Raw genomic sequence first — 10,617 nt, forward strand, 5'->3', positions numbered from 1 at the left:
TTTATTTTCCACGAACACTCATGCACCTTAGTCAGGACTCTCTAGTTTGCAGGCGACAGAAACTCAACCTGAACCCTTGGTAGGAGCTGGATTGTGTCTCTAATGGCGCCCGACCCCCACCTCCCCCAATGCAAATGTTGGAGTTCTAGCCCCCAGGACCTGAGAACATGCCTCATGTGGAGATAGGGCCATTAAAGAGGTAATTAAGGTTAAACGAGGTGATTGGAGTGGGCCCTAATCTGAGATGGTTGGTGTCCTTCTAAGAAGAGGTGAGGCCATGGAAAGGAGAGAGCAGAGAGGGCTCAGAAGAGACCAGCCCTGCTGACGCCTTGTCCTCAGACTTCTGGCCCCTGCAACAGTGGGAAAGTACATTTCTGTTGTTTAAGCCGCTCGGCCTGTGGCGCTTTGTTGTGGCGGCCCGAGTAGACTAATGCACCCCTCAAAGTGGCTGCAGCCCAGAGGGGAAGTCTGCAGGGAGAGCAGGGTGAAGCTGGGCCACAGGTGGCCCACAGGGGACAACTGAGTCAGGGACTTGAAAACCACCCAGAGCCCACATTCTATCTTCTCCCGCTGCTTCTCTCTGGCTTTGTGCTCCCAGAACCAGCTTTCCGGACCCGGGAAGAAACAGCTTCCCCACCAAAGAGGGATGGGCCTTTCGTCTCCCTGTTTGCTGGCTTACAGAATGTCAAGGATGGCTTTTGACTGGCCTGGCTTAGGTCACTGCCCACTCCAAGCCCAATAGCAGGGACACAGCAGCTAATTTGTTGAGCAAGAATTCTGCCTCGGGTGCTCTGCTAAACTCCTCATTCATTCCACCCTTTAACTTGCTATACTTATATGGGCTTACTACTATTATTACCGCTTTCAGTTGAGGACCCTGCGTCAGGGAGCAGTCAGGGAACTTGACGGTCACTGCCATGTTGCTGGGTCTGGGATGGGGGTGGTCAGTGAGGATAGCTAGAAGGCCCTGTCTAAGCCAAGTGAGCCCCTGCAGCCCCCTCCCCCCGTCCCTGTATCTGGCCCTTCAAGCATTGTTCACCGTGCCCCCACCGTGCCCAGCAAAGTGTGCCTTCCAAGGTCCTGAGGAAAGGTCACAATGAATTCTGTCTGGGCTGCTCCACCATGCTTTTTACTCAAAGGTTGCGGAGGCCACCACAAACCGAGGCCAGCAGGGTGGCACCCAGCCCTAAATAGAGAACGTGGGAACTCCAACAGGAGCCCAATCCCCCGCCATCCTGGGCTGGCCTGCCGTGAGCTGCCGCATAGCTGGGGCCTTGAGTCCCCCTTGGGCTTTCCAGGCAGGAGTCTACAGGGCACGTGGTGGGCTTGTTTTCGACCTCTCCTTGCTCCTCTTCTTTCTTCTGCTGCAGCTCTGGAACGGGGCACAGGCTCAGAGGCAGCTGCCTGCTCTCACCAAGCCCAAGACGTTGGCGCCCTCCAGGGCCGCTCAGCACTGGCACTGCCTAGAAGGCCACCCGGGCTTCCTTTGTTGGGCTGGCTGGGTGGAGCAAGGGGCATGGGTCTAGCCATGGAAAACTGCACAGTGACCCAGCATTTCGGGGATTAACCTCTAGGATGGCGCCCAGTGAAAATGGCTATGTTCATGTTTTCTTGACAGCATCCAGCTTGAGCCCAAGGGCTTTTGACAGCCATTCAAGGCTGTACAGGAGAGCAGGACCATCTTCTCAGCATGTCTACGCCACTGCCTGGTCCTGCTGGTGCAAATCTGTCCTGGTGCTGAGGAGTCGGGCTGAGACTAGGGTGAGGCAAGTGAGGCATTCACCTTAAGTGTAAAATTTGTGAGGTGCCAAAAAAAACTCAGAAACCAAGAGAAATAATATTCTCATGCAATATTTAAAAAAATCAAATCAGCAAAGTATGGCCTCAAGGCTCTTTGCCTGATTTAATAAATACAGTTTTATTAGGACACTGTGGGCTCACCCATCCTGCAGTACTTTGCTGCTATCATATTAGAGTCTGCCAAAGAGTGAACATCCCTGAGACACTTCTGACTTTGGTAACGTATTAATCAGGATTCTGCAGGGAAAAAGAACCAATAGGATGTATGGAGAGAGAGAGAAGAGGTTTTTGTAAATAATTGGCTCACACAATCATGGGGGCTTGACAAGTCCAGAATCTGCAAGGTAGGCTGGCAGGCTGGAGGCTCAGGGGAGAGTTGCAGTTCAAGTCCAAAGGTGGTCTGCTGGGAGAACTCCCCTTTCTTCTGGGGAAGTCAGCCTTTTTCTAGCAAGGCCTTCAACTGATCGGGTGAGGCCCACCCACATTCTAGAGGGTGGTGTGCTTAACACAAGGTCCACTAATTTAAATGTTAATTTCATCTGCACCTAGAATAATGTTTCACCAAATATCTGGGTACTATGATCTTGCCAAATTGACACATACCTTTAACAATTACAGTTGCCTTTTATTATTATTGAATCCATGATGGTCACTTTATTTTCTCTATGCATACTTTCTTTTTCTCCACAGCAAGGGATGAAAAACCTCCGTTTGCAGAGAAGCAACTGTGTTTTATATCTCTTTGCATGTTCTGGCATTTTCTAGGATACTACTTTGCACAAAGTAGCACACGTTTGTTATTTGACAAGTGGCTATTAATTTGGCTACTTTTTGGCCTCAATTCAATTTTTTCCCCTATGGTCAAAACTTTGCAGGACCTTAGGAAGAAACTGGTTACTTTTCAAAATCCAAGTATAAAATAGTCCAGGTACAAATATCTGAAAAATATTCCTTTCAAGAATAGGTTCACCTGTTCGTCCAGCTCATGACTTAAAATCTGTTTCTAGCGCTTGGCCTTTGAGAAAACTCTGTCCACAGGGAATCGAAGGCCCAGGCAGTCTTCTCTGTGGAATGCAAGAACTATTCCTCTTACAATTTCTTTCTCAAAATCTTAATCCTAATAATACTGAAAATGATTTATCAGATGAAGACAAATTAATCCTGCCTAAACAACTTGATGTTATCATATTTAATTTCAAATTTAATTATTTTGGTATTTAATTACAAAACAGTTAATTACTTTATTGTAATTATGTGTCTTTTTAAAGTAGAAAGAGGCCAAAAATCCCTGATAAGGGGCTACCCTCCAGCGTGGCCATTTGCTGGTTTATCTCGAACACGCATCAGCCCTGCTTCTTGATTTTCCTATTGCTCAAGCTTCTCCGTCATGGCCTTTAAATTTCTCAATTCCTATCTGTTCTTGGTCTCTTCTTACACTTCTAGAACCAACATCCAAAGCCACCTTCTGCCGCTCCATTGATTTCTACAAGCAGGCCTTTCAGAGCCTTGTTGTTGGACAAGATCACTTGAAACAGCACTACTCCCCCACCTCAGAGCCAGGAGCCTGTGTGGTGCTTTGAAGTCAGGGGTTGTAAGCCTCGGGATCGTAAGTGTCACCGTGTCGTAAGCACCTAATGCCGAAACAGGGCAGGCATCATCTGGTCAAGGTGGGTGCTGGTCCCACTCTGCTGCCAGGCTGGGGGTTTGCAACTTCATCCCTTTGGAATGAGGAGTTCTTGGGAAGATACCAACACGGCTGGTGTGGTGAGGGTTGTCTGGGGGCTTAAGGAACCGGCCATTTGCCTACTGGCACAGAAGCATTTTGATGTTTTTCACAACTTGTTCGATGTTAGCAGTACATCGGGGCTCAGTCTCCTCCCTGACCCCTAGGACAAGGAGGGTAAAAGAGTGCATGAAGCAGGCTGAGTGTCACACGTGTGCCAGGGATAGCAGGGAACTGAAGAACTATGTCCCACATTAAGGAAGCAGCCTGGTAATGATCACAGAGGGCAGTTTTTTCCAATAGAAGCCCAAAGCCAGATTTTTATGAGAAAATGTCAGATTTGAAAATGTTGGAAGCAACCTCAAGTTTTTTTGTTTTTGTTTTTGTTTTTTTCAAATGCCTGTGGGTCAACTACAAAATAATTGAAGGCTGGAGCTGACCCATGGGAGGCCCCCTCCTCTGCCTGAAGTCATTGCCTCTCCATCCAACATGGGGTTCTATTTTCCATCTTCTGTTTAAAAGTGAGGCTGGACTTCTGGTGTCCACGTAAGATATAGAAAGCTGGGGAAACATCACTCCCACCCTTACAAGAAAAACAAACTGAACATTGTACAAATTAACAACTTTTCCAGAGCCCCTAGGAGAGCTGAGGTCACCAGCTAAACAACTAAGACAGGCACCCCCAAGGAGTTTGCTAGACATCACCAGATGCCACACTAGTGAGTAAGAAAAAGCCCTCCAACTTGTAATGATTTGCTAAAGACCAAGCGTGGGTGGTGTGAGAACATGGAGCCCCTGAGAGCCACAGACACGGGGACTTTGGCCCACCTGCAGGCTCCCTTGCACGGACCCAGGAGGCACCCATAAGAAGATTAGGAGCGCAGCAAGAGTCCTGAGCTGCTGCAGGAAAGGCAAGCAGTCCTTCTGCCCTATGGAACAGCATTAAGCTGATGTGGCAAGAGCCACACACTCCTCCGCCTTCAGAGCATCCTCTGCAGCTGGGAGGAGAGCAGAAAACATCTCCACCCTTGAAGACGAGGCAGAAGTGCACCCTGGGCCCAGACTATGAAAGGTCTCCTCCAGCTGGGGGCGGTCTGGAGCACTGAGAAGGCCTCCCTCCTTGGCACAGGGACACCACGCCTGCCCAAGACTGAGTCTGAATCAGAACAAAGCCATGCCCTGGACAACAAGTGGCAGCGGCCATCGCTAGAGAGGGGCCAGTGCACTGAGAGAGTCTTCTCGGACGGGCAACTGCCAGGGGGACCCCTGAAGCTGAGGGTGGAGCAGACACAGGACAAAAACCTCCGGAAACAGCTCGAAGGTCCAAGTGGGGGAGGGATAAACCAAATGTGGTACACCGTATAATAAGCTGCCGAACACCGCAAAGGGCTGGAGGCAGGCTTACCGGTACCCTCTGTACCGATGAATCTCGCAGGTGCTGTGCTAATCCCTAGGCACCGAAGCATTCCACTCATAGGATGTTCCTGCAGAGGCAGACATCCAGGGTCAGAAGTCAGACTGGCGGCTCCCAGAAGCTGGTGGTAGGCTGGAGATTAAATAAGGGAGAACAGGACAATTCTGGGGGGTGGGGGGGCAACAGGACTGGTCTTTATTTTCACCTGTGCCAGTGGTTCCATGACCCTACTTTTCTCAAGACTTGCAAGACTATGCACTAAAAAGGGAGACTTCTACCCTGTGTAAAATATGGCTTAATAAAATAAATGGGAAAAAAATGAGGAACACGATATTATCAGATCAAGCATCTATCCATTTCTTTTGACCATCTTTTTTTTTCTATTTAAGTTTTTATTTTAATCCCAGTGAGTTAACATACAGTGTTATATTAGTTTCAGGCGTATAATTTAGTGATTCAGCACTTCCATACATCACCCTGTGCTCATCACAAAGCACACTCCTTAATCCCCGTCACCCGTTTACCCATCCCCCACCCACCTCCCCTCTGGTCACCATCAGTTTGTTCTCTATAGTTAAGAGTCTTTTTCTTGGTTTGTTCCCCCCCCCCCCCGCCCTTGCTCATTTGTTTTGTTTCTTAAACTCCACATATGCGTGAAATCATATGGTATTTGTCTTTCTTTGACTTACTTCACTTAGCGTTATATTCTCTAGCACCATCTTTTATTTTAAGTTGGCCATGCTGTCTTAAGAAAAGTAAAACTTAGTAGTAAAGGACAAGCCCATCAATGGGTCAGGCTGCTTTTCTACTCAATCTAGCTGGGATCTGAGGGGTCATTTGATGAGGGGACTGCGTCTCTCTCAGACCGGCAGCCTGGGTGCAGGGGCTCACTTCTGTCCCTCATCTCCCTCTCTCCCTGAGTACATTCTCTCTCACTGCACGCTGACATCTGAACATGGCTGGCAGTAGCTCCCAGCCTTACATTTTACAACTTTACGAACAAAGAGGACCTACATCCCTTATTCTAATTCCAGTTCAAAAGACCCCAGGAAGCACTCTGATTGGCCCCCCTGAGGACAGCCAACAGTGGCCAAGGGAAAGACATCCTGTGATTGTTACCTTCCATTCCACATGGTTGGAGTGGAGAACAGATGCTCCCCCCAGAAGGTAGAATGCAAGCAGACAAAATACTGTCTCTTGCAACTCCTTATCATCTTACGCACTGAATTTTCTTTTTTGTTCTCCAACAGAGGTTGGAGTTCCCCTTCCGGCTTTAGTTCATTTCAGTTTTGTGAGCCTGCTCTCGGCCGAGAGGTCAAGCAATGACGATGAGTAAGGAAGGTCCTTCCCCTCAAAAACCCGCACCCCAGTCTTGTGGGGGAGACAGACACATAAACGGCTCATTACAAAATCCAGCTAGCACAATGGCAGGGAGCCACCTAACCAAGCCCAGGGGTTTCCATAAGAAGTGATTCCAGGACAATTTGAAGGTCATGTAAGAAGGGGAAGGGCATTTCAAATAGAAGTGTAAGACCCCGATGAGTTCAAAGGAATTACTCTCACAACTGATGGATTGTGAATCCCTCAATGGGAGATGTCAGGTCTTTTATTATAAAGATGCAATTCTTAGCTTTTTAAAAAAGCGCTTTATAGTTTTCAGAGCACTTACAAATCCTTCCCCCCGGCCCTCTGCTGCAGCCTTATCTAACAGAAACAGTACCAAAAATAGGGAAATAAGAACAAAACAAACTCCAGAGAAAAGGATGGGTAGATGTGCTTCCACAGTGCTCAGTTCCACATACCCCCTCTCACCCCAGGCCCAGGTATGGGATTGGCCTGCAGATAGATTGATTGCTCCAATGTTGGGGGTTTGCAAGATGGGTGTGGCAGAAACAGAAAGTGGCCAGGACCTTCCAAGTTGCTAAGTAATGCCTTGTGGGGTCTAGACTGGGCGGGGAAGGTGGATGAGGAACTGTAGTAAAGTGGGTGCGGGGGGACAAAGAATTAGAGTCCTAATGAAGTTGAAGAAGCAGAACACTGGGAATAAGGGCACAAAGGGTTAGGAGGGAGAGAGTGAAGTCCGCGATTAAAAGATTTCTGAGATCGCGTCATTGTAGGAGGGGGTGTGCTCCACAGTCTGCGGCCCTGTCAGTGGTTTGCCGAAGGGCGGAGGTGGCGAAGTCATTATTGGAGTGATTGGAAGAGGTCAAGGATGAACTGGAAAGCTGAAGCCACGAGCTGTATGGAGGAGCTTGCAGTGGAGAAGAAAAACAAGCAGCAGGTGCCAAAATTTTTAGGGCGAGGGAGGAAGTGATCAGAAGGCTGGTGGAAGGTGGCCACTGGCAGGGGAGAGGGAGGTAGAGATCCATGACAGGAATTTCAAGGCAGAGGTGTCTGCTTGGGAAGGGAAGAGGAGTATCCACGAGCAGCTGCAGAGTCAGTGGGAGACAGGGGTTGCTCCACCAGCTGCAAGGCAAGACAGGAAGCTGGAGACGAGATGAGCAGCGCACACTGAGGAAGTACACGGCACAGCCAAGGCTGGGACTGGAGGAACCAGAGAGCACTTACTGAACACCAGATCCTGCCCGAACATGCAGACCAGCTCCGTGTCCATCCAGGCACAGCCCTGTACCACTTTCCATAGTTGGGACGGCGTCAGGTAGTCCACGATGATCATTTTCTCGATTTCGGACTAACATGCTCATTCTAACATGTATTACGAATATGTGTATAACTCGCATATCATCCTGCAGAATTCACAGATATTTTTGCTTAGAGTAAGGCTAAAGTTTAAAATGGAGTCAATTTGAAGAAAGATATCAACTAAATATGGTACACAGGTAAGGGGCAAAGTGTGAAGGTAGTACAGATGCCCCAAATGTGGGAAAGCCTGGATTATGTCATGCACTCTGTACAACTCCATGAGTTAGACATAACTGTCATTCCCACCTGTGTATCACGACAGCCCTGGTGTCTAAGCACTGGGGCACACCGCAGCTCCAACTCCCAATCCGGAAAGCCATCCCGGGTCTCGGCGCTGCAAAGGGTTACCACGGTTCTTGGGCACAGGTGTCTCCACAGCCTAGAATGGAGCAGACAGACCCTGGGCATGCTAAGGGAAGCTTCTTCCCCAAATTACCCATCATGTATCTTTTATATTGAGACATTTCAGATGTCATTTTAGCCTGATTGCAGCCCAATTTCTTTTAGAAAATGTAAAAAAGAAAAATCTCCCTCACTGTATCAGACACCCCATGTGCTGCCTTGTTCTCTGAAGTGACCAGCACCATGCCCGGCCTCTGCCGCGATGGCCTCCAGGAAGCACCTAAGTTCTACCCACCTGAGGCCTCTGTGCAAATCTCTGGCCGCTCCCATGACTTTAAAACTCACGTGATCTGCCACATGCTGGGTATTTCCTGGAATCTGGCTTCTCCAGTGGCTCCTGAAGGACTCAGGCCATACAGCCCAGAAGCACAGGGAACTTAACTCCCTGTGGGGATAACTTGACCAGTGAGGGGCACGAGGTGGGAGATGAGCCAGAAGACCAATTCCTTCTCCATTCCGCCATAATGGACTCTTTCAAGGCACAGTGTTTCTGAAAAATCTGTTCAAAGACATCCCACGTGGGGGCGCCTGGGTGGCACAGCGGTTAAGTGTCTGCCTTCGGCTCAGGGCGTTATCCCGGTGTTATGGGATCGAGCCCCACATCAGGCTCCTCCGCTATGAGCCTGCTTCTTCCTCTCCCACTCCCCCTGCTTGTGTTCCCTCTCTTGCTGGCTGTCTCTATCTCTGTTGAATAAATAAATAAAATCTTTAAAAAAAAAAATGACATCCCACGTGGCAAAATGACAAGTTGTGTCTCTTCTTGAAACAGGGCCTGCTTGGCAAAGCCCCACCTTGTTTGTTCTCCCCATTTCTGCCTGTGCCACTTCCTTCCCCCTCCCCCTTGCTGCCCCAGGATTGCAACTTCTGATAAAGCACTAGCCAAAGCACTCATGCCATCTATTTAAGGGAGCTCAGGCTATCTGAAACCAAATAGGGATTGTTTCCCCCAATTCTCATCCATAACAATTTAAAAAGTCAGTTTCAAAAGTATAGTGGGCTACTCTCCTCACCTTAAAAGACGGCCCAGAGGAAAAGAGTGATTTGCCGTCAGAAGCTGGGGGTGGACAGCCTGCTTGGATAAAGGGAGTAGTAGCAGCCACACGCTTCTGCAGATTTTCAGCGCTTGGGTGGAAAGAGGCCACCCGCTAGATAGCCCAGAGCCATCAAATGTGCACAGAGATGGCAGCTGAACGAGATGGAGCCCAGGTGAGAACAGCAGCTGTGAATGCCAAGGCTTTGCCACAGCTGCATTCTGGCTGGCCTGTCCCTGCTCGCCAGGCTGTGGGCTTGCCGGAAGTCCCTGAGATACTCCCATCCGGTGGAGGAGGGCAGCACCTTTCAGAATGAGAACTTTGAACTGGACTGTGATTGAATTCTTGGATTAGACTAACATTTTTATTGGATTAGACTGGCCTTTGCTGGAGTGGACTGAATTTAGCGTTCCTGCTGCCAAGTGGGAATGAGAGCTCATTAAAGAAAGTACATGCAATTATTATTATTTTTTAAGTGCATTTGTACTCTCCCAGGCCCCACTTTAATTTGGCCAGGAGCCGTGTCCTTGAGTGTGAGCCCTAAGGAGAGCCAGCCAGACTCCGGCACTTGGACAAATAGGGTTTATGTTTCTGTGGCTGGAATAACAAGGCCTGGGGTAAATTACCAAGATGGGGCAATGGTTGAGTGGCAGCGCCTGTCTACAGGAGAGGCCAGCTGTATGCTCCTGGCCACAGAGGTCCTGGGAAGGAAAGAAACGTCAGCCCTTTGACTATGTTTTTCATATGCTTTACTATGTATAGCCACTGTGAACACGGTCGCAGTATCCCAGCTTGCTGGTTGCTGTTGTAGAAGTGGTGTGTGTGTGTGTGTGTGTGTGTGTTTGTGTACGTGTGTGCAGAAAGGGATGGCGAAGAGCTCAGGCTCTATGATGGGACAGATCTGGATTGAGACCCAGTGTTATCCTCTACAGAGTGAAGACCCACTCACCAGCAGCGTAAGCTTGGGAATTCTTAACCTTTCTAAGGCATGGCTTTCTTGTCTGGAAAGTGAGGGCGATCCCAGCAACCTCACTGGACTGCTGTGAGAACCCAAACTGAGGCCAGGACGCATCCCCGTCATGATTCCTGCCGCACTGCAACCCGCCCCATGCTAGTTGTTCTCTGCTTCCACGCTACCCATCCTACACCCAGCCTCTGCCCAGACCCACGCCCCGGGGAGGCTGACCCTGGGGGCTGCTGCCAGGCTCCCTCCCCAGGGAAGGCTGTGGCCGGAGAAGAGAGCTCCAGGGCATAAAGGCCTGGGTGTCACTTCCTGTTCCTCCTCCCTTCAGTGCCTTGACTCTATCTGTAGCTGGCCCCTTGCTGCCTCAGCTCCCTTCTTTAACCTTTTGGGCCTCAGTGGTAACAGCTGCTCCTGGGGCTACTCTGGGGGGCTTCAGCATTTTTTAGGGCTCCATTTACCCTGTTCTGGAGATCTGCGAGTGGTCCCCCATCAAGTCTTGCCATGGGGACCATCAGGGAGGATTCTTTTTCCTACCTAACGCTGGATGATACACTCCTGGATTGTTTAACTGGTGTTTTCT

General features: G+C 49.4%; 1 protein-coding gene across 1 annotated transcript; it reads right to left on the reverse strand.

Annotated features, from left to right (window-relative positions):
• Positions 1–4,576: 4,576 nt before the first annotated feature.
• On the reverse strand, positions 4,577–9,357 carry LOC123000949 (uncharacterized). The gene is made up of 4 exons (XM_057315985.1): positions 9,053–9,357; positions 7,887–8,019; positions 7,506–7,684; positions 4,577–5,069 (listed from the first exon to the last, which is right to left on the reverse strand). The coding sequence occupies exons 1-4, from the start codon at positions 9,355–9,357 to the stop codon at positions 5,030–5,032; spliced, it is 657 nt and encodes a 218-aa protein (XP_057171968.1). The 3' UTR covers positions 4,577–5,029.
• Positions 9,358–10,617: the final 1,260 nt, after the last annotated feature.

The sequence above is a fragment of the Ursus arctos genome, unplaced genomic scaffold (genome assembly GCF_023065955.2).
Source record: "Ursus arctos isolate Adak ecotype North America unplaced genomic scaffold, UrsArc2.0 scaffold_20, whole genome shotgun sequence".
Lineage (NCBI taxonomy): Eukaryota > Metazoa > Chordata > Mammalia > Carnivora > Ursidae > Ursus > Ursus arctos.

Coding starts and splice junctions, on each gene's coding strand:
- LOC123000949 (XM_057315985.1), bottom strand. CDS start 9,357: ATGGGAGTATCTCAGGGACTTCCGGCAAGCCCACAGCCTGGCGAGCAG. Junction 8,020..9,052: donor CCTCTGGGCCGTCTTTTAAG/GTGAGGAGAGTA, acceptor GCTCCATTCTAG/GCTGTGGAGACACCTGTGCC. Junction 5,070..7,505: donor CGGGCAGGATCTGGTGTTCA/GTAAGTGCTCTC, acceptor TTTAATCTCCAG/CCTACCACCAGCTTCTGGGA.